Below are 20,976 nucleotides of genomic sequence, written 5' to 3'. Positions count from 1 at the left end.
GCTACAGGAAAGGGAAACGAGGTACAGGGGCTACAGGAAAAGGAAATGAGGTACAGGGGCTACAGGAAAGGGAAATGAGGTACAGAGGTGACAGGAAAGAGAAATAAGGGACAGGGACTACAGGAAAAGGAAATGAGGGACAGAGGTGACCGGAAAGAGAAATGAGGTACAGGGGCTACAGGAAAGGGAAATGAGGGACAGAGACTACAATAAAGGGAAATGAGGTACAAAGGTGACAGGAAAGGGAAATGAGGTACAGGGGCTACAGGAAAGGAAAATGAGTTACAGAGACTACAATAAAGGGAAATGAGGTACAGAGGTGACAGGAAAGAGAAATGAGGTACAGAGACTACAAGGAAGGGAAATGAGGTACAGAGGCTACAGGAAATAGAAATATGTTTTCAAAGGCTACAGGAAAGGGAAATAAGGTATAGAGGCTACAAGACAGGGAAATGAGGTACAGAGGCTATAGGAAAGGGAAATGAGGTACAGGGGCTACAGGAAAGGGAAATGAGGTACAAAGGCTACAGGAAATACTATTTTATACTATTTTAATACTATTTTGGGCTACATATTACATTTGGATCACTTTTTATTGTAGTTTTTGAGGAAACCCATGGGACTTTTTTAATTGTTTATTTTAGTTTTTTAGTCTAGTTAGGTGACTTTAACCATCAATCGCATTGCAGTAGATAGTATAAATTACAGTCTACTTTGAAGCACAACATATAGATGAGCTTAATAAGAGTACCAAGGAGGCTGACAGAGAACTCGTTGGCGTCCTTTTATCACAGAGGGCGCTGGTGAGTGCGTGCACCGATGATCGCACTGTTTAAATTCCGCTGTCAATGATTGAGCGCGGCATATAAATAGTTAAACAGCAGCAATCGCTCCAGTCTTAAAGGGACTCTGTCACCTGAATTTGGAGGGAACAATCTTCAGCCATAGGGGCGGGGTTTTCGGGTGTTTGATTCACCCTTTCTTTACCCGCTGGCTGCATGCTGGCTGCAATATTGGATTGAAGTTCATTCTCTGTCCTCCATAGTACACGCCTGATAAAACATCAGACAGCACTCGGCCATGTTACACGCTCATGTGTGCGCACTCTCAATGGGGTTATACAGGACTATATATTTTTGTTTACTACGGGTTTAAGAAGTAACAGGCAGGTAGTTGTTAACTATTGCCTGAGGTGCCTGACACTGATCTCTGCCAGCATAGCACAGAACGGTCAACGATTTCTCCACGTGGCGATTCTACGGCTTTCACTGACATCATGTCCACAGGGCAGAGGCTTCTCTTCCACTCCGCTGTGTTGACGGGCTTGACTGATGACGTCATGCTGATTGACTGTCAGCTCCCTGCTTCCTAACTGCGGGGAGCCGGCTGTCAATCAGCATGATGTTGATAGAGCAGCCCAGAAGAGGAAGATGTGGAGCAGCTGAATTGCCAGCAGGAGCATTTGTTGACCGCTCTTTGCTTATTGTTAATCTAACAAAATAACACCTGAAATATGATCAGGTATAGGGAGTGTAGATGCCGACTCTGGTCCCGGAGGCTCAGGGTCCCTCTGCCACATAAGAAGGCATTGTTATATGGCACATGGTAAATGTGGGGCCCAGCTGCACTTTATTGGACGCCAACCTGATTGGTATGTATGGACAGTACAGACGTAGGTATACAACTGTGCATGGTTTTTTTTACTATAATTAATCTTTGATAAATCACCAAAAGAAAAAGTCAATCCGGGTAAGATCTGGTGATCTGGTGATCGGTGTATCCATTCCATCGGGGCTACCTATCCAGTTATGGCAATAAAGAAATAACATGAATAGTCACCGTACGCCTACCTACATACCCCCCCTTTTATTGCAAATAGTGTCCATGGTTCTTATGATCTCATGAGTATTGTTTCTGCCTACAATTAGCTGCTTGCATTGCTTACACTGTAAGAGAGATAGTGAGACAAAAGAAAAAAAAACACAAAAAAATTAAGTTGTTTCTGACTTTGGCCTCCAATATTCTCTCCACAGTTCACGGTATTAAGTGGACGTGCAGCAATGGAAACAGCAGTTCAGGGTTTTCTGTGGAGCACCTTGTTCAGCAGATACTCGACAGTCACCAGAGCAAACCTCAACCTCGGACGCACAACTGTCTCTGCACTGGCAACTTAGGTAACTATAGAGCCCTAACATAGGGCGCTCACTATTAGCCATTGTTTAATAATGTCACCGGCCATTCTCACCAGAAGGCTGATTTTATTCATGTGGAGCGAAGAGTGCGATGGGGTTTATCTAATAACACTGTGCAACAAAAAAGTCTAAACCCATAGCAAACAGTCAACCTTCATCAGTCCATAAGGCAGCGCTAAGGGTTGCTTGCTGATATATGGGTTACGGCACATTGATGACATCTGCACCCTGTGAATAAATAAACCCAAAATTAAAAGTGTAAACAAAAAAAAAACTATAAAAATGAAAACATTCTCAATGACGTGCCCAAAAGGACATTACCTGGGGTGCCAGAGTAGCGACAATTGTGCGCAAACTAAACACTTACCACAATCATTTAGAATTTACTTGAATATATCATGGATTTGCAAGCGAGGCGAGGAGACGTGTATAGTCTCACTTTTTGCAAACTTGCAAACTCCTTTGTTCCAGTTTAAAAATAATATCAATGGTGCTATATAAATAAATAATGATAATAATATATTTTGACATAATGACAATCAGCACGTTGAAAAGGTTCAGGTTATATACAGTTAGGGCCAGAAATATTTGGACAGTGACACAAGTTTTGTTATTTTAGCTGTTTACAAAAACATGTTCAGAAATACAATTATATATATAATATGGGCTGAAAGTGCACACTCCCAGCTGCAATATGATAGTTTCCACATCCAAATCGGAGAAAGGGTTTAGGAATCATAGCTCTGTAATGCATAGCGTCCTCTTTTTCAAGGGACCAAAAGTAATTGGACAATGGACTCTAAGGGCTGCAATTAACTCTGAAGGCGTCTCCCTCGTTAGCCTGTAATCAATGAAGTAGTTAAAAGGTCAGGGGTGGATTCTAGGTGTGTGGTTTTGCATTTGGAAGCTGTTGCTGTGAGCAGACAACATGCGGTCAAAGGAACTCTCAATTGAGGTGAAGCAGAACATCCTGAGGCTGAAAAAAAAGAAAAAATCCATCAGAGAGATAGCAGACATGCTTGGAGTAGCAAAAACAACAGTTGGGTACATTCTGAGAAAAAAGGAATTGACTGGTGAGCTTGGGAACTCAAAAAGGCCTGGGCGTCCACGGATGACAACAGTGGTGGATGATCGCCGCATACTTAATTTGGTGAAGAAGAACCCGTTCACAACATCAACTGAAGTCCAGAACACTCTCAGTGAAGTAGGTGTATCTGTCTCTAAGTCAACAGTAAAGAGAAGACTCCATGACAGTAAATACAAAGGGTTCACATCTAGATGCAAACCATTCATCAATACCAAAAATAGACAGGCCAGAGTTAAATTTGCAGAAAAACATCTCAAGAAGCCAGCTCAGTTCTGGAAAAGTATTCTATGGACAGATGAGACAAAGATCAACCTGTACCAGAATGATGGGAAGAAAAAAGTTTGGAGAAGAAAGGGAACGGGACAGGATCCAAGGCACACCACATCCTCTGTAAAACATGGTGGAGGCAACGTGATGGCATGGGCATGCATGGCTTTCAATGGCACTGGGTCACTTGTGTTTATTGATGACATAAGAGCAGACAAGAGTAGCCGGATGAATTCTGAAGTGTACCGGGATATACTTTCAGCCCAGATTCAGCCAAATGCTGCAAAGTTGATTGGACAGCGCTTCATAGTACAGATGGACAATGACCCCAAGCATACAGCCAAAGCTACCCAGGAGTTCATGAGTGCCAAAAAGTGGAACATTCTGCAATGGCCAAGTCAATCTCCAGATCTAAACCCAATTGAGCATGCATTTCACTTGTTCAAATCCAGACTTAAGACGGAAAGACCCACAAACAAGCAAGACCTGAAGGCTGCGGCTGTAAAGGCCTGGCAAAGCATTAAGAAGGAGGAAACCCAGCGTTTGGTGATGTCCATGGGTTCCAGACTTAAGGCAGTGATTGCCTCCAAAGGATTTGCAACAAAATATTGAGAATAAAAATATTTTGTTTGGGTTATGTTTATTTGTCCAATTACTTTTGACCTCCTAAAATGTGGAGTGTTTGTAAAGAAATGTGTACAATTCCTACATTTTCTATCAGATATTTTTGTTCAACCCTTCAAATTAAACGTTACAATCTGCACTTGAATTCTGTTGTAGAGGTTTCATTTCAAATCCAATGTGGTGGCATGCAGAGCCCAACTCGCGAAAATTGTGTCACTGTCCAAATATTTCTGGCCCTAACTGTATAGGGAAATTCTGTTTTATTAGAAAAGCCCATTCTAGGGGGATTTTGTTTTGCATTTTAAAAATGCTTTTTTTGTATTTGTATCATATATATCCAAAGAAGGGGTGTTCACGAAGGTAAGAGACCCTCCTCCAAGAAACACATAGCCTTCAGCAGTCTCCACCATCTGAACCTCTTCCTTCTCTCTCTGGTCAGTGTATTTAGCGTTCTTGTGCGAAGAGGTACAGATTGTGGAGCGAGTGCAGGGCGCATGTGCGGGATTCCGGCGCGGGATTCCGGGGCCACAACTGCATGGGAGACGGGTGATAGTATAAAGGAGAGGAGGCAGGATTTCTACCAGGCACCGCACGCCCCGGAGTCTGGAAGAAATCATTAGCATAAGGAAATAAAAGTCTATTGCTCCACATCTAAAAAGCAACTATGAGGCATACAGGTAAGGTTAGATTAACATTTCTATTACCTGTATGCCCAGAGTAACAGCTAAAAAGTGTCCCAGGGGGTGACAGATTCCATTTAAAAGGGTTATATGGGTTTAGTAAAAACATTGAATTAATTCTCAGAATGCTTAGCTGTTTTTGAAAACAAAAGGAAAACCATTACTCTTATAAAACTAGAAAATCTACACAATTTCAATTTATATTAAGGCTCAAATGTAAAGAATGAAATGTAATAATAACAATAATAATAATAATAATAATTATTATTATTATGTTGTTGTTTCATAAATACGGTATTTGATTTAACACATTTTAATATATTTTTTATTATAATAAAATGCTAATTCTACACAGTTACATTGTTTCTATGATTCAATAGTGGAATATATATAATTAGATTTTTATATTGCAGTGTTTCATTCAAGGATAGATAGATAGATAGATAGATAGATAGATAGATAGATAGATAGATAGATAGATAGTAGATAATAGATAGATAGATAGATAGATAGATAGATAGATAGATAGTAGATAATAGATAGATAGATAGATAGATAGATAGATAGATAGATAGATAATACATAGATAGATAATAAATGATAGGTAGATAGGGATAGATAGTAGATAGATAGATAGATAGATAGATAAATAGATAGTAGATAGATAGATAAATAGATAGATATATAGTAGATAGATAGATAATAGATGATAGATAGATAGATAGATAGATAGATAGATAGATAGATAGATAGATAATAGAAGATAGATAGATAGATGATAGATAGATAGATAGATAGATAGATAGATAGATAGATAGATAGATAGATAGATAGATAATACATAGATAGATAATAAATGATAGGTAGATAGGGATAGATAGTAGATAGATAGATAGATAAATAGATAGTAGATAGATAGATAAATAGATAGATATATAGTAGATAGATAGATAATAGATGATAGATAGATAATAGATGATAGATAGATAGATAGATAGATAATAGATAGATAGATAGATAATAGAAAGATAATAGATAGATAGATAAATAGATTGTTGTAAATGAATAAAATGTACTGAGAAGCACACAGTGTAGTGATGAGTGAATATACTCGTTGCTCGGGTGGTCTACGAGTATTTGTTAGTGTTCGGAGATTTAGTTTTCATCGCCTCGGCTGGATGATTTACAGCTGCTACCCAGGCTGAGTACATGTGGGGGTTGCCTGGTTACCTGGTTGCTAGGGAACCCCCACATGTACTCAGGCTGGCTAGTAGCAGCAAATCATCCAGCTGAGGCAAGGAAAACTAAATCTCCGAGCAGTCATAAATAGTCAGAGACCACCCGAGCGTGCTCAGGAAAACCGAGCAATGAGTATACTCGCTCATCACTACAGAGTAGTCAATGGGATAAATAGTTCATTAAAGGGGTTGTCCAACACTTTTATATATATGACTTAGCCTTAGTATAGGACATCTATATAAGATATTTGGGGGTCCTCACCAATCAGTTATTATTACCTGTGTGCTGGATGGATGTATAAAGTGTATGGAGCAGAACAGCACAGCTCGGTGCAGTGTTTAGTGACCGCTGACTGTATTCATTTCAATAGGAGCCGATCTGCAGTACCCAGCAGTGACCACTAAGCGCTGCACCGAGCTGTGGGGTTCTGCTCCATACACTTTTTACATCGGTCCATTCTTAATATTTTTATTGCCATTACTATTATTTGCTGTTGTTCTGTTCCTTACAGTGTATTTTACGCCTATTTTCTGCTCAGCCCATACCGATGTCAGCTGTTTAATGACCTCAGCTTGTACTATTTCACTATTCCATATTTATTGCACGACCATCCTGCGGTATTATTAGGAGCAGCCTATATTATTGTTGCACAGACATAATGGGATTTTTTTCATGCTCACATATATTCATTGCTATCTCACTGGCCTTTTGCTTCCATGCACAAATTATTCATATACTTGCAGATTCAACAACACAATTGCCCAAGAGCCAAAAAAAGAACATATCTCAGTTTGCCAGTGCAGCTAATATGTACCCAGATTGAAAACAAGATACACAGGGGCTTAGCAAGACAATGGAGTTTACATATACATCATAAGAAGTCCAGGAAAAGAGGGCAAAACCCTTCCGGACCATATCATGAAAGTAATAGCAAATTTAAAGAGACTGTTTCCGTTTAAATATAAGGTTTAGGTTGTATTCCGAAAACAGTGCCACTTCTGTTTAGTGGCTGTGTCTGGTATTGCAGCTCCACCCCATGTATTTGAGCTGCAATACCAGACACAGCCACTACATAAGAGTGGTGCTATTTCTGAGGAAAAGCGGGCTTTCATATACAATAAAGTTAGGGCTAAAAGAGCACGCGAGCAGTCAGTTTACAAGATGGCATCCTATTGAAATAATTGCAATAATTAGCATTGCAGTAAGGCCGGGCATACAGTCTGCCAATGTGATACAAGTGTTTCTCTATTGTGAAAGATAAGGGAAGCGCTATCATAATATTTGATTCTTTGTTGGGGCAGAATAGGAAACATTTTATGCAACAAAGAAACCTACGAGAAAGCCGCTGGCTGACACATCGTCCGGCGACTTATATCCGAGAGAACAATGCAGTCAGCAGTCCGAAATCAGTCATGTCCAATCATCATCTTCCCCCATGATCAGTCATCCATAGCCCCCATACTCATTAGAATGTCAGCCATACCCAATATCATTCAGTTTGGGCAACATTAGTCTAATGTGTATGGAGACCTTAAGGCAACTTCCAAATTCCCAGATCCATTGCCGAGCATGCTACTATCAGAAAAGAGGTGGAAGTTAAAGGGGTTGTCCAGCTTTGGAGTACAAGTCTGCAGTCACTCCATGTGACTGCAGACTACTTACCGTATTTTTCGGACTATAAGACGCACCGGACCATAAGATGCACCCCAAATTTTCAGAAGGAAAAAAGGGGGGAAAAAAATAATGTGTCAAATGGGGTCGGTCTTTCAGTTTGAAATCAGCTTACCGGGGGAGGAAATCAGCACAGGTTGAGTGGTCACAGGGGAGCGTGGTCACAGGGGTTGTTCAGTAGTCCAGGCTGGTGCTGTAGCCTCCAGTAAATTCCATTACAGACTGGTGCTGCGGTGGTTCTCTGGGTTCCCGAAATCTCGGGACGAGATCTCAATATGAGCATGCGCCGCCCCTGGCGGCCATTTTCCCGTGGGCCACAACATCACAGCAATGGATCTGTGGGAGCCTCCGGGCTTTCAGAAAATGCCAGCGGAACCCCCACGCTGCACCACAGAGCCCGACCACCGCACCAGCCTGGGAAGGGAGGCTGCATCGTTTTGTAAATATAGTGCTACTATAAGACGCACCCCCATTTTCCCCCAAAATATTTGGAGGAAAAAGTGCGTCTTATAGTCAGAAAAATACAGTAATTCTCACAGTGCGTGCTGTCAGGATTCTCTGGGGAGTAGCAGTCATGTGACCACAAGTTTAATATTTGCATAAATCCAGCCACATTCTAACTAGACGTGCCCAGCCTCACTTAATACACTTGCATTGCAAGTCTAGTCGGCACATGACGCATGTATGCAAATTATACACTTGCGCTCCCAGGATCGGAGAACCCTAACAATGGGCGTGCTGTGAGGATTCACTAATCTGCAGTCAGTTAGAATGACTTCAGACTTGTCCCCTTATGCCATACAACCCCTTTAAGCAGCATATATCTATAAAACATGTTTGTAACTTTCCAGCATGGGGGCACATAACTCTGCATAGAAGCTGCATACATAAAACATTTTTAGTGATTTTGAAGACTATTTGCAAAGTTGCTTCATTTTGTTTTCAAGTGTGTTAAAAAGGAAACCTTAAATTAAAGGGAATGTGACAATGAATACATGCTTCTCGATCAGTATGGTCTCAGCCATGTATGTTTGCCTCTAAAATGCTGCACATTAAAAGCCACAGGTGACTGAGAAGGCCGGTGCGCCAAAACGCCCTATTTTCATACAATATATATATATTTTTTATTGCTACTGTACAACTAAAATCTCGGCTACATGTGTGACTTTAATAGTCCAATGTGTATATGTATCAGTGCTTTAATTAGCTTTTTGGGGGGTGACAGACTCCCTTTAAGAATATTATAAATTCAGAAAAACTGGGTTCCTTTGTTTAGATAAATTATAAGTTAATCAGCAGAATTTTGTCCCTTTATATGGAATGATAGAAATTAACTTTTTATAAAAGAGTAGTACAATCCATACAGCTCTGAGATGCCGGTTTTGGGTATTGGGTCCGTTGATTTCTGGGTTTGCCCCTCGTGGGAGGAGAAAAGTCCGTAGGAGTGTCAAAATGAAAACACCGCGTGATGTCGTCTGCACTTCTGTATAAAGTTTGCACAAGTTTAGAGTTTTGTGTCTTGCTATTGTATTGCGAGATAAATGTTCTTTATTTTATTTTTTTTTAAGCACTTGACGTTAAAATCATTGTTTTTTTTTTTTTCCTTTTCTTTCTTCCCAAGCACTTGAAACTGACCCAGCTTCTTGACACAAGTAATTACGGCCATTAGTAAGGAAGGATTACCTTTCATCTCCTTTTGGGTCATTATAGAATAATTAAAGTTTCTGGGAAGAAAAGGAAAACAATTAGCAGAAGAAAGATCAAAAATTCATGGGCCTTCACAGCGAGCGGCGGAGAATTTGAGCCAAAGATTTGTGCAAATATAATGCAGGATAATTTACAGAAACCTTGTTATAAGAAAACAGTCATTAAACATGGCATAGTGTCAGCCGTAATGTAGGACGTAGGTTACTGGAGAATGTCCTTTACGCCATAGCTCGTATTAAGTGGGAGGAATATTTATAAGGAGCAGAACACTTCTCCCAACACTTGGAAATGTGAGTCTTCGAGAGGTGTTTGTGCACAATATTATGTAATATTGGTACATCTCAGACTGGCAGAGACAATGGCGTACATATAGTGGTGCCAAGTGCAACTGCAACACTGCCATATCGCGCCCTTTCAGAGAATAGTAATAGTATTAGAAAGATACTTTGAGGATTAATTATTCATAATTCTCACCGCCACACAATAAGAGAAAAAAGAATGGATCTACCTGTGGCCAAACATTTTTGTATGCCTGATCATAGCATTATGGACATGAAAATACTTGTGTTAAAAGGTAGCTTCAAATCTCAGAGAGACAGAAGAATCTGGGAGTATAAATTTATGACAACCTTTGACGCTCTCAGTGCAGGAATTAATGTGTTGCATGGATTTATGTCTTTTTACATCAATTAAGGAATTTGCTCTTCAGACCTTATGGGGCATCATAACACAGAACCAGACCCCAATCAGAGGACAATAAAACATTCACTCCTTATCTACGAACTGTTCCAATATTTATGGACGCAACTGTTTATCGCTCTCCCATAATGACAGTTCTGTGCGGTGTATAAATGTGATTCTTCTGATGTTGTGTTAGTCTTTGCCTGATGAAGAGACCTGTGTAGTCTCGAAAGCTTGCAATTTGTTACCATCTTTTCAGTTAGCCATTAAAAGGCATCAACGACTGAGGACTCTCAATTCCAAAAATTATTGGAAACCCCTATGTAGGGAGAGCTTTTTGGGAGAAGCAAGGAGTCTTGGATGTTTGTCAGGTCTAACCGAATTAAGGGGTCGACCGATCAGAGAGGAAGTATACACAAAGTCTGTCTGCTGGGCCCTATGACAAGTATACTTTTTTACCAATTTCGAAAAAGGAATTGAAAAATGGTAACACCATAAAAGAGTTTAAGGTCAACATAACAGCAGCGAGCATATAAGGGTATAAGGTCAACGTACAGCTACACTTATGAAACTAGACAATATCTAAAACAGTTCCCCAAATTAGCAAAACCTACACTTTGGTTATAATTACAGAAAAAAACGTAATGCTAAGCAAAAATGAAAACCAAAGTTATTAAGCTGAATATAAATTGTTTAAATGTTAATGAAAGCAAGATATTAAATATTAACCATAACAATACCAACATAATGTCTGTCTTCATCTTTTATCTGCGCCATTCCGGCGGTTGTTGACCTGCCGGATTGCTCCAGGGCTTAGTGGGTGAGCCATAGGTCACTTTTCAATGTAAATCTACAAGAGCCAGAATGGGTCTCCTTTAGACTTACATTGAGAGCTTGTAACTATTACCTATGACTTCCGATGAGTCAGAAGTTACGGTCACAATATTGCACCGGGACTGGAGCGGCGGTGGCGAGTATAATATTAGGTGCAGGGACCTTACGTTAGCAGCACCACTCCAGCGCTGAAATAAAAAAAAAATGATACTTTAAAGGGAAAATTCACATTTTTACAGCAAATTAACAAAATTCCATCATTAGCATAAAATAATAACTTTCTTTGCCTTTCTTACCTTTATCTAATTTTTAATTATATATTGTTCTAATCTCTATTCAGAGAATCCAGACAGAAAAGCTAATTATTCCGCTGGTTGCTAGTTATATTATTAAAGCTCGGCTGATGGTTCCCATCAGTGAAAGTATTTACAAAGTTACCTAACTTTTTATCGCTTTAAATATATGGAGTTGCCTTCATGCCGCGGCCCTTTTTCATTTTTGTGTTTTCGTTTTTCGCTCCCCTCCTTCCCAGAGCCGTAACTTTTTTATTTTTCCGTCAATATGGCCATGTGAGGGCTCGATATTTGTGTGCCGAGCTGACGTTTTTTATGATACCACATTTGTGCAGATATGTTCTTTTGATCGCCCGTTATTGCATTTGAATGCAATGTCGCGGCGACCAAAAAAAACGTAATTCTGGTGTTTCAAATTTTTTTCTCGCTACGCTGTTTAGCGATCAGGTTAATACTTTTTTTTTACTGATAGATCGGGCGATTCTGAACGCGGCGATACCAAATATGTGTAGGTTTGATTTTTTTTTTTTTTATTATATTTTGCATGGGGCGAAATGGGTGTTATTTAAACTTTCATATTTTTTTATTTTTTTTCATATTTTTAAAAACATTTTTTTTTTACTTTTGCCATGCCTCAATAGCCTCCATGGGAGGCTAGAAGCTGGCACCACTCGATCGGCTCAGCTACATAGCAGTGAACATCAGATCGCTGCTATGTAGCAGAATTGCAGGTGTGCTATGAGCACCGACCACAGGGGGGCGCTCACAGCAGGCTGGCATCAGTAACCATAGAGGTCTCAAGGACCTCTATGGTTACCATCCTGATGCATCGCCGACCCCCGATCATGTGACGGGGGTTGGCGATGCGCTTCTTTTCCGGCCGCGCGACGGTTAAATGCCGCTGTCAGCATTTGACAGCGGCATTTAACAGGTTAATAGCGGCGGGGGAATCGCGATTTCACCCGCCGCTATTGCGCGCACATGTCAGCTGTTCAAAACAGCTGACATGTCTCGACTTTGATGTGGGCTCAACGCCGGAGCCCACATCAAAGGGGGAGACACGACATGAGCAGTACATGTACTGCTCATGTCATGAAGGGGTTAATTTTAGCAACATCGGTGAATAACCTAGATCTCATCGCCGCACTACACGCCTCACCTATCCTGCAGCGTGTCGAAATGTAATAACGTTTGACGAGAGAGCCCCATTAATTGTGCATCGTTCACACACGAGCTGTATTTATCTGTAGCTGCTGTCAGGACCATAACAGCAATGGCCCCAATTCTTGACCTTTCCCTTCTTCTGCTGCACTAATGAACAGCAGCGTTTTCTTCCTCCGTTGAAGACAAGTGTCAGAGAATAAATCCACAAGAGGCGGTTTGTTATGTAAATGGATCTTCCATAAAGTAAATATTGTTTTGCGCTGAATTTGATGGGAGTTGTTCCCTTTCTGTTGTCAAGTTGGAGGACAGTTGTTCATTTGCCCCGTCTCACTAACATTCACTGCCAGATATCTACAATGATAGCAATGATTTTCTATGATTCTACGCTACAATAGCTAAAATTTTATCAGTATCCCCAAAATGAAAATCTAAAGCTGGTTGTCCAGAATTATTTCATTTTTATTTTTAGTATGGGTCTATTAGTTAACGGGCAGGTGATTGCTAACAGAGGCAACTACCCAGCACCGGCTCAGAGCAGTCACCGACCTCTCCTGCCGGCGATTCAGCTGCTCCGTGTCAACAGATCAGCACTTCCTCTCCTGTGGTGCTGATGTCATGCTGATTGGCAGCCGGCTCCCCGCAGTAAGGCAGCAGGGAGCCAGTTGTCAGTCAGCATGACCTCAGCAGTTACACCCTACCGACAAAAGTGGAAAAGAAGCCGTTGCTCTGCTGACGTGACCTCACCGGAAGCTGTTGAGGCATCTGTGACCACTCTTTACCGGCAAAGATTGGCACTGAGCACAACAGCAGGTAGTTAGCAACTACAGGCATGATAGTTCGTTGTCCAATTGTAAAAAAATTAAATAATCCTTGACAACACCTTTAAACGTATAATCAGCTGAAAGGGAATGTGGCATCAAAAATGGCATCTTGTTTAAATCAGGTTTGTGTTACTTGTATTTGAAACAAAAAAAATTAAATATTTCATAATCTTGCAATTTTCACACTGATTACTGGAGCTTTAGACTCCTACTTGCTGTCTTGTCAGGAAGAGTTTTCAGCAGGCTCATCATCAGGAGCATGATTACAATGACAGGTAACTCCCCTATACACAGTATCCACCAATCACAGTAAGCGATTTCACAGCTGACCCTGCACCCCCTCCCTTCACAATGATCTTTGCACTCGCTCATTAGATGCTTCAATACAAGAGATGGGGTCAGAGTCAGTTCATTGCTGCTAATGTACATGTGGTGTTTCAAGAAACAACAGAAAGTTACTGTCTAAAAGAAAGAAAACAGTGGCCAGCGTGAAAATTGCAAAATTTTTATTTTTATATAACTATTGTGATATGGGGAAAAAAAATGCCACATTAAAAAAACTAAAATACATTTCAAACAAAAACCTGATGTAAACAAAAGACACATTGCCTGAGATTAGTTAACGCCTGTTATTTTTCCAGAAACAGATCTACCCATGTCCAAGGTCTGCATCTCGTGTTGCAGCTTGATTGCTAGAATAGAGCTGAGCTGTCCTAGTGTTTTATTAGCTATTGTATTTTGTGAAATCAGTAAGATTTTATCCCATTTAAGATTTTATCCCATTTAAGATTTTATCCTATGTCTTCGGGAAACATAATACAGTATCTGCCCCTACATTATCAGAAAATAGTGGGTGGTTAATAAGATTTGGGCAAGAAAAAGGAGAAATAAAGTAAGAAATTATTACTTTTTCTGTTATATGCTGTCAGGCTGCTCAATATAACAATTGAGCAATTGAACAATATACTGGCAACAAAATTGCATTTTTAAGTGAATTTAATAAAATGATACTGTTAAAGGGAGTCCGTCACCCACCAAATTTTTTTTTATAAAATCTTGTACCTGCGCCAAAGAAAATGTTTAATCTGTGTGCAAATTAGAGAGAGTCTGTGCACCCTTGGTGTGGCCAAGAGCTTGGTGCGATGTTGCCACCCCTTAGTTTCAATGTTGGGGGCATCCTCACTTCTCAGCGCTACCTATGTGTGCTCCTCTCTGCTGAGCATGTTTGCGGCATTTATATACCCGGAAGCATAGCAAGTGGCGTCAGCAGATAGGAGCCAGGAAAATGTACGCGCCTGAACACTTTGTGAGTGAGCGGCCTGTCCCGAGTGTCAGCCCATGCATTACACGCATCAGTTGATAACTTTAGCCAGAATTTTCTCTAGGAAACAAGTGATGTCAATCAGAAGCAAGCCTCCAATATAAAAAATGAGGTGGTGCGACATTGCACTGATCTATTGGCTGCACCTATGGTGCACCAAAGATCCCACATTTGCATACGAATTAGAAGTTATTTTCTCAGGCGCTACACCAGTAACAAGTACATCGCTAGTATGATTTGTATAGTGGGTAAGTCCTCTATATCAAAATATAGCTTGTTTAAAATGCATTTTGGGGTGAAAGACTCCCTTTAAGAGTAAACATCATGATTGTGCTTCTTTATTAATGGGGTATTGTCATCTTCACTATTACAGGTGCGGGTAGCAGTATTCATCACAAATGTAACAGTGCCAAACATCGCATCATCTCACCAAAGGTCGAGCCAAGGACAGGCGGCTACAGCGCGCACTCAGAGGTACAAAATAATGATGTTTCAGAAGGAAAGAATGAGCACAGTCATGGCAAATCCTCCAGCCGAGAGAAAAGAAATGGTAAAATGGCAAAACCAGTGCTGCTCCATCAAAATAGTACAGAGGTTTCTTCAACAAATCAAGTGGAGGTTCCTGACACCACCCAGAACTCCCCTGTGTCCATCAGCAGTGGCCTGAATAGTGATCCAGACATGGCCGACAGTCCCGCTGTCACTGGTGTCTCCAGCATGGCTGTCGCTTCAGTCATGGGGAGTCTTTCCCAAAATGCCACTGTGTTCATGTCTGAAGTCACAAATGAAGCAGTGTACTCGATGTCACCGAACACTGGTCCCAATCAACACCTTTTGTCCTCAGATACAACCACCCAGGGACTCGTACTCGCAGTAAGTTCAGATGGCCACAAGTTTGCCTTCCCCACAACAGGCAACTCAGACAGTCTGTCCATGTTGTCTGCCAATGTCTCAGAAGAGCTTGTTTTGTCCACCACCCTCGATAGCAGCAGGAAGATCCCAGAAACCACAATGAATTTTGACCCAGACTGTTTCCTCAACAACCCAAAGCAAGGGCAGACGTATGGCGGAAGTGGTCTAAAAGAAGACAACATTAGCACTAATATGCGAAGGTCATCCAGCACAGAACGAAGCTTTACTTTCAACACAACTTTAGCAAAAGAGATAAAAACTGAAGACACAACGTTCGAGCAACAGTTATCGAAGGAGAGCTTTCCATCTACATCATCAAATACCCTCACCCTCAATCCTGGTTCCAGCTTGTTGCCATCAGGTGGTGGACTAAGTCCTAGTACTACGTTGGAGCAAATGGATTTTAGTGCTATTGACTCCAACAAAGATTATTCAGCCAGCTTCAACCAGACCGTGCAGAGTCCACACATCCATCAGACCCCATCTCCTAGCTTCTTTTTACAAGATGCCAGCAAACCAATACCCCTGGAACATAATTCCCACAACTGTATAAATGACTCGAGCAACACTTACGTTAACACGTTAGGGATGACAAACGTCAAGACTGAAGCATCCAGTCATACGCCAACCCACTGTAATGGTTCAATTGACCACGGTAGAATAGAGTCAACATCTTCTCTCCAACTTATGCAGTTTCAAGCAAATTATCAAACAATGACTAATGAGGAGGTTCAAATGGAAACATCCCAACAGTCTGAAGGCAACGAGAACCTTCTCAAACCTGGGGATCTTCAGGCTTGCAATGCTCAGCATTATATGCAGTCAGAAAATGGTCCAGCGATGAGGAACGGCAATGGCCTTCCTATTTTGCAGGGAAATATGGTGCAAGGACTCTACCCTGTTGCTCATCAGTCAATAAGTAACTCTTCCAACATGGAACTTAATTTAGATCATTTTGATATCTCCTTCAGCAACCAGTTCTCTGACCTTATCAATGACTTTATATCAGTAGAAGGAGGGGGTAACACCATCTATAGTCATCAGCTGGTGACTGGAGATAGCAATGTATTGCCTCAGGCGGAAGATGGTAACAGACCCGCATACACTCAGGCTGAAATGTGCATACCTTGTTGTAGCCCTCAGCAAGCAAGTATGCAGCTCAACAACTCTGAAGCTGGAGCCACCACCATGGCTTATATGCATGTTGCCGAAGTTGTCTCAGCGGCAGCACAAAGTACCCTGGGGATGCTGCAACAAAGTGGACGACTGTTTATGGTGACGGACTACTCCCCTGAGTGGTCATATCCTGAGGTAAGATTCTGATTGCCTTTTACTGTACCAGTCATAACCCTCTAAAATGATGGAAAATTACGTCCAACTATATCTCCTTAAAATATATAGGAGTTTGAAAAACAATCCTGAAACAAATTACTTTTAGGGAGGCTATCACTCCAAAAATGACCCCACGAAAGAAAATTATTCTTCACTGAAAAAAAGGTAAAAACTGCTTTTTCGAAAAAACTAAGGATTGCTTTGGATTTTTAGCAGGATCCACTTAAGTGTTAAAAAATGATCTTTTCCCTAAAGGCCACTGTTCTCCTGAATTTGGAAAATTTTATTTTGTGCTCTTTTGCCTATCTGGTCCCTCCAACATGGGCTCAATATGATTATCAAGTCTTGTTATCGAAATCGGTGTGGTCATCAATAGGAATGTCAATAGGAATGTCAAGGACCATGCCCACTTGACTAAAAAGAATAGATTTGGATACAAAAGGGGGCAATATCTCAGGACCATAGAGATGCAGTGCAAAAAAATAATCCACCAGATTCAGAGGAGCAATATCATTCCGACCAAATAAAACCAATGCATATTTTGGGCAATTCATGGTTCCAGCTCTGTGTCCATACATTGAGTAAAGCAGCTCTCTCTACCTCACTCACAGCAGAAAATGTCAGCATCACTAGCAAAAAAATACCAAAAGTACTTTTTAAATAATTAGTAAAAATGGCAGATTTGCTTAGCATCACATGTCTAAGACAACATGGTGTCGTTGGCCATAATGTTATAATGTTTGACCAGTGGCCAAAAAGGGTCATTTGATCCCCTAACTTTTTTGACCAAAATCACTCTTTCAAATAGTCACTTTTCCCTAGAATGTGAAAAGTTCAGCCATCTCGTACCAGCTCTGTATAAAGTAATATCTTACGTGTGCAGACATTAAATAAACAGTAATCAGGCTGAAAGAGCAGATGTTTTATGTCAAAATGTAAAATGCCATCTGCCAAAAATAATTGTGGACTTTTAATGAACGCGGGGAGGAAGATCTTTTCCCCAGGAGACAGAATTTTTTTTTTTTTTTTTATAAAAATGATTTCTTAAATTTAAGTTATTATTTACAGGTATTTTAAGAGCCCATCATCCTGAACCTGAACTAATAATAGAAGATGAAATGAATCCCCCGTCACATCTTGATTAAAATCAATAGACAAATAGCAGCACTCAGAAACCATCATGACTGTAGAAAAAAATATATCTAAAAATAAAACTGTCCATTTAGTTCTCTGACATAGCTGCATGTGGAGCCTTCAAGAAGATAAGTCTTGGGACTGAGATGTAACCAAAAAATGTCAGAGAAGGAGCGATAGGTATAGAAGTCGGAATGTAAGGCCAGAAAAATTCTACTTTTCTGCAACAACTTGGAGACTGATATACCTTATATGACATGCCAAAGCTTCTACATAGTCCATCTCCCAATGATCTGGACATTGATCTGGCGCAAAATGAAGTCCTCACCATAAAGGATGGTTCTGGTTCTTTCTCACCCACCCAGAACTGAAGAAGCTGCTAACTGTTTTCTTCCTGCTCCCTTTATGTGACCCTTTGGCTATTTTCCCAGTCAATTGTTGGTCTATATTGTAGTTACTGTTGAGGGATAGAGGAAAAGTTGGAGTAGCCCCATTTCTCAGGAGCTTCGCGAACACAATAAAACCCAATCTTATAGGAGCATAGAAATGTTTTGGTTGACAAAAATGGAGATTCCTTTTAACCTTCATTTGGAGATCCTAACCCTAGAGGTCCCATTTTACTGCTACATTTTGATTGGCTGTTAAAAAAAAATGTAGAAGAGGGGCCGACAGGGGCATAACTATGATAGGTGTAGCAGTTGCACCCAAGCCCTGGAGCTTCAGGAGCCCAAATGATCCCTTTGGCTGATATTACATGACTAGTGCTAGTACAAACACATGATGGTTAGGAATCACTAGGGGGTGGACATACCATTGGTGCAACCTGCGCAGCCACACAGGGGAGCGTGAGGTAAGGGGGCCACTGCCACCTCCAAAGTAGGTAGAATTTCATAGTATGATGAGCTATTGGACTGCAGTGGGCCCATATATTGCTCTTGAAGAGGGGCCATCTTCTCTCTGCATCCGCCCCTGGCCCAGAAAACATATTAAACCCAGGTAAATTGTATGAATTATTCAAATAGCACTTTCATCCTTAAAAAAAAAATACTAAAATATGGACATTCTTAAATTGTCCTCCTTTGTAAAGACCTTTTCTTGTATGATGCTGAATTTCCAAAGGCGATAGACTGACAGTCACCAAAGGCAGCCATTATTTTACCCATAGGTACCTGGAATTTTCAGCCGAAAGACAGGCACATCGGCATTGTTATACACTGTTTAATGACCCCTCTTTTATTATTCAGCTTGAATGTCGTGATGGAGCTACCATTATATTCATAAACATTGGGATGTACACACAACAGTAAGACCCCCCAAGATTCCAAGATTCACAACAAAAGGGTACTTTATACTAAACCTTAAAGAAGACCTCCTCCCATCAAAGTTTTTATCCCCTTAACATATTGCAGTCATCATATTATACAGCACTGTGCACTTACAATTGCTCATTTTGCCTTTCTACTCAGATAATTCTTCTCTTTTCCATTAGGTCTATGGCATTACGTGATTAAAAACTGACTAGCTGAATCCTTCTAAGCTCTATGTAGAAACAGGAGGTCAATTTTCCCTGTATGAGTCATGAGTCACTGCAAAAATCAGTGGGGGGAGGGAGGAAGGAGCAGCTGGGTCAGGAGTTCAAGAGGGGAATGATAAATGCAGGGACAAGAGACTTCTTGTTTCTACATAGAGCAGAAAAAAGAGAAGAATTATCTGGGTAGAAAGGCAAAATGAGCAATTGTAAGCAATTGTGCTGTATAATATGATGACTGCAATATATTAAGAGGATAAAAACCTTGAAGGGAGGGCTTCTTTAATGCCACTAAAACTCTTGACCATAGTTATAGGGAACTTGCCATCTTGAAAAGTGCTATTTAACTGCAGATCAGGGGTAGACAAACCATTGGCACAAGCTGTGCAACCTCACAGTCACCCATTTCCTACCTTCAAAGCAGGTGGATATGTGTAGTATGATGTTGCTCTTACACGTGGCCCTCTTCTGCCTGCGTCCTTCAGTACATTAGATATAGGGCTAATCTACTGGTGAATAGCATTGCAATGCTGCCCGGCTGCCTTACTGACCGGTACTGGGAGAAGATGAACTTATCTCCTCCCTGGAGCCGACGGCTTTCAGTCAAGGAGCAGTACATGTAGCAGTGCGTCTGTGTACGGCGAGCTGTCAACTAAAGAGCCTATATCTGTCACTCACTGTGTAGTGAGTGGTGCTGTGAGCAGTGGCTGTAGCTGATCCGTTCTACGCCGAAGACTAAAAGCCGACAGCTCCAGGGTGAAAACATGTTCATTTTCTACCGGCCAACCTTGTAACCTTAATAATATGCAGATTAACCCTAAATCTGAAGGGAAAAACATTTTCCAAGGTGACAGGTTGCCTTTAAAGATGTATACAGGTTGGAAGATGTTACCACAAGATAAATGGAGGTCCAACCTCAAGGACTCCATCGATCACCATAACTGGGAACCTTTCCTTATGGCTATCGAGCAACATCATCCGAGCAAGTGAAAGCTCTAATGAGGATAAAAGAGCCTCCTAGTCGTCAGACCCAACACCAATCTAGAAGTTATCATTTTTCTTATCCAACCTATAGCCTAATATCTCCTTTTCCTAAAGTCACCCTTTCCGAAATTGAGATATGAGATGCTGTTTGATCGGGTCCTCACATTGTACAGTTGCTTAGGTTTCTGCCCTTGATATGGATAGGAAAATGCGGTCCCTAACTTAAAGATGTTGTCCACTACTTTAGCATTGATGATCTATCCTTAGAATAGGTCATCAATGTCTGATAGGTTGGGATCCAACACCCAGCATCCCCGCCGATCAGCTGTTTTCGGTGGCGGTGGCGGTGGCGGCGGCTGTCAGTCAGAAGTACTCACTTGCCGAGCTGGCCGTCTACAGTGACCACCGCAAGGTACTAGACATCCGCCTCCTACTCATATCGTATGTATTACCATGCCACCGCCATTGTCAGTAGACTGCCACCTCCAAACATGAGTACTTCCAG

General features: G+C 41.0%; 1 protein-coding gene across 8 annotated transcripts in view; it reads left to right on the top strand.

Annotated features, from left to right (window-relative positions):
* CAMTA1 (calmodulin binding transcription activator 1) overlaps window positions 1-20,976 on the top strand; it is a 2,164,810-nt gene that overhangs the window by 1,740,496 nt on the left and 403,338 nt on the right. For 4 of the 8 annotated variants that reach the window (XM_069742026.1, XM_069742025.1, XM_069742024.1 and 1 more), the window contains exons 7-8: window positions 2,034-2,174; window positions 14,955-16,804. In XM_069742026.1, coding sequence (XP_069598127.1) covers window positions 2,034-2,174; window positions 14,955-16,804 — 1,991 coding nt within the window. The remainder of the gene's footprint in view (window positions 1-2,033; window positions 2,175-14,954; window positions 16,805-20,976) is intronic. The other 4 variants (XM_069742031.1, XM_069742030.1, XM_069742028.1 and 1 more) reach the window with 1 other exon arrangement.

The sequence above is a fragment of the Ranitomeya imitator genome, chromosome 10 (genome assembly GCF_032444005.1).
Source record: "Ranitomeya imitator isolate aRanImi1 chromosome 10, aRanImi1.pri, whole genome shotgun sequence".
In the NCBI taxonomy this organism is placed as follows: domain Eukaryota; kingdom Metazoa; phylum Chordata; class Amphibia; order Anura; family Dendrobatidae; genus Ranitomeya; species Ranitomeya imitator.
Note: the sequence above shows the minus strand (reverse complement) of the source record. Positions and strands in the feature narration are given on the sequence as shown.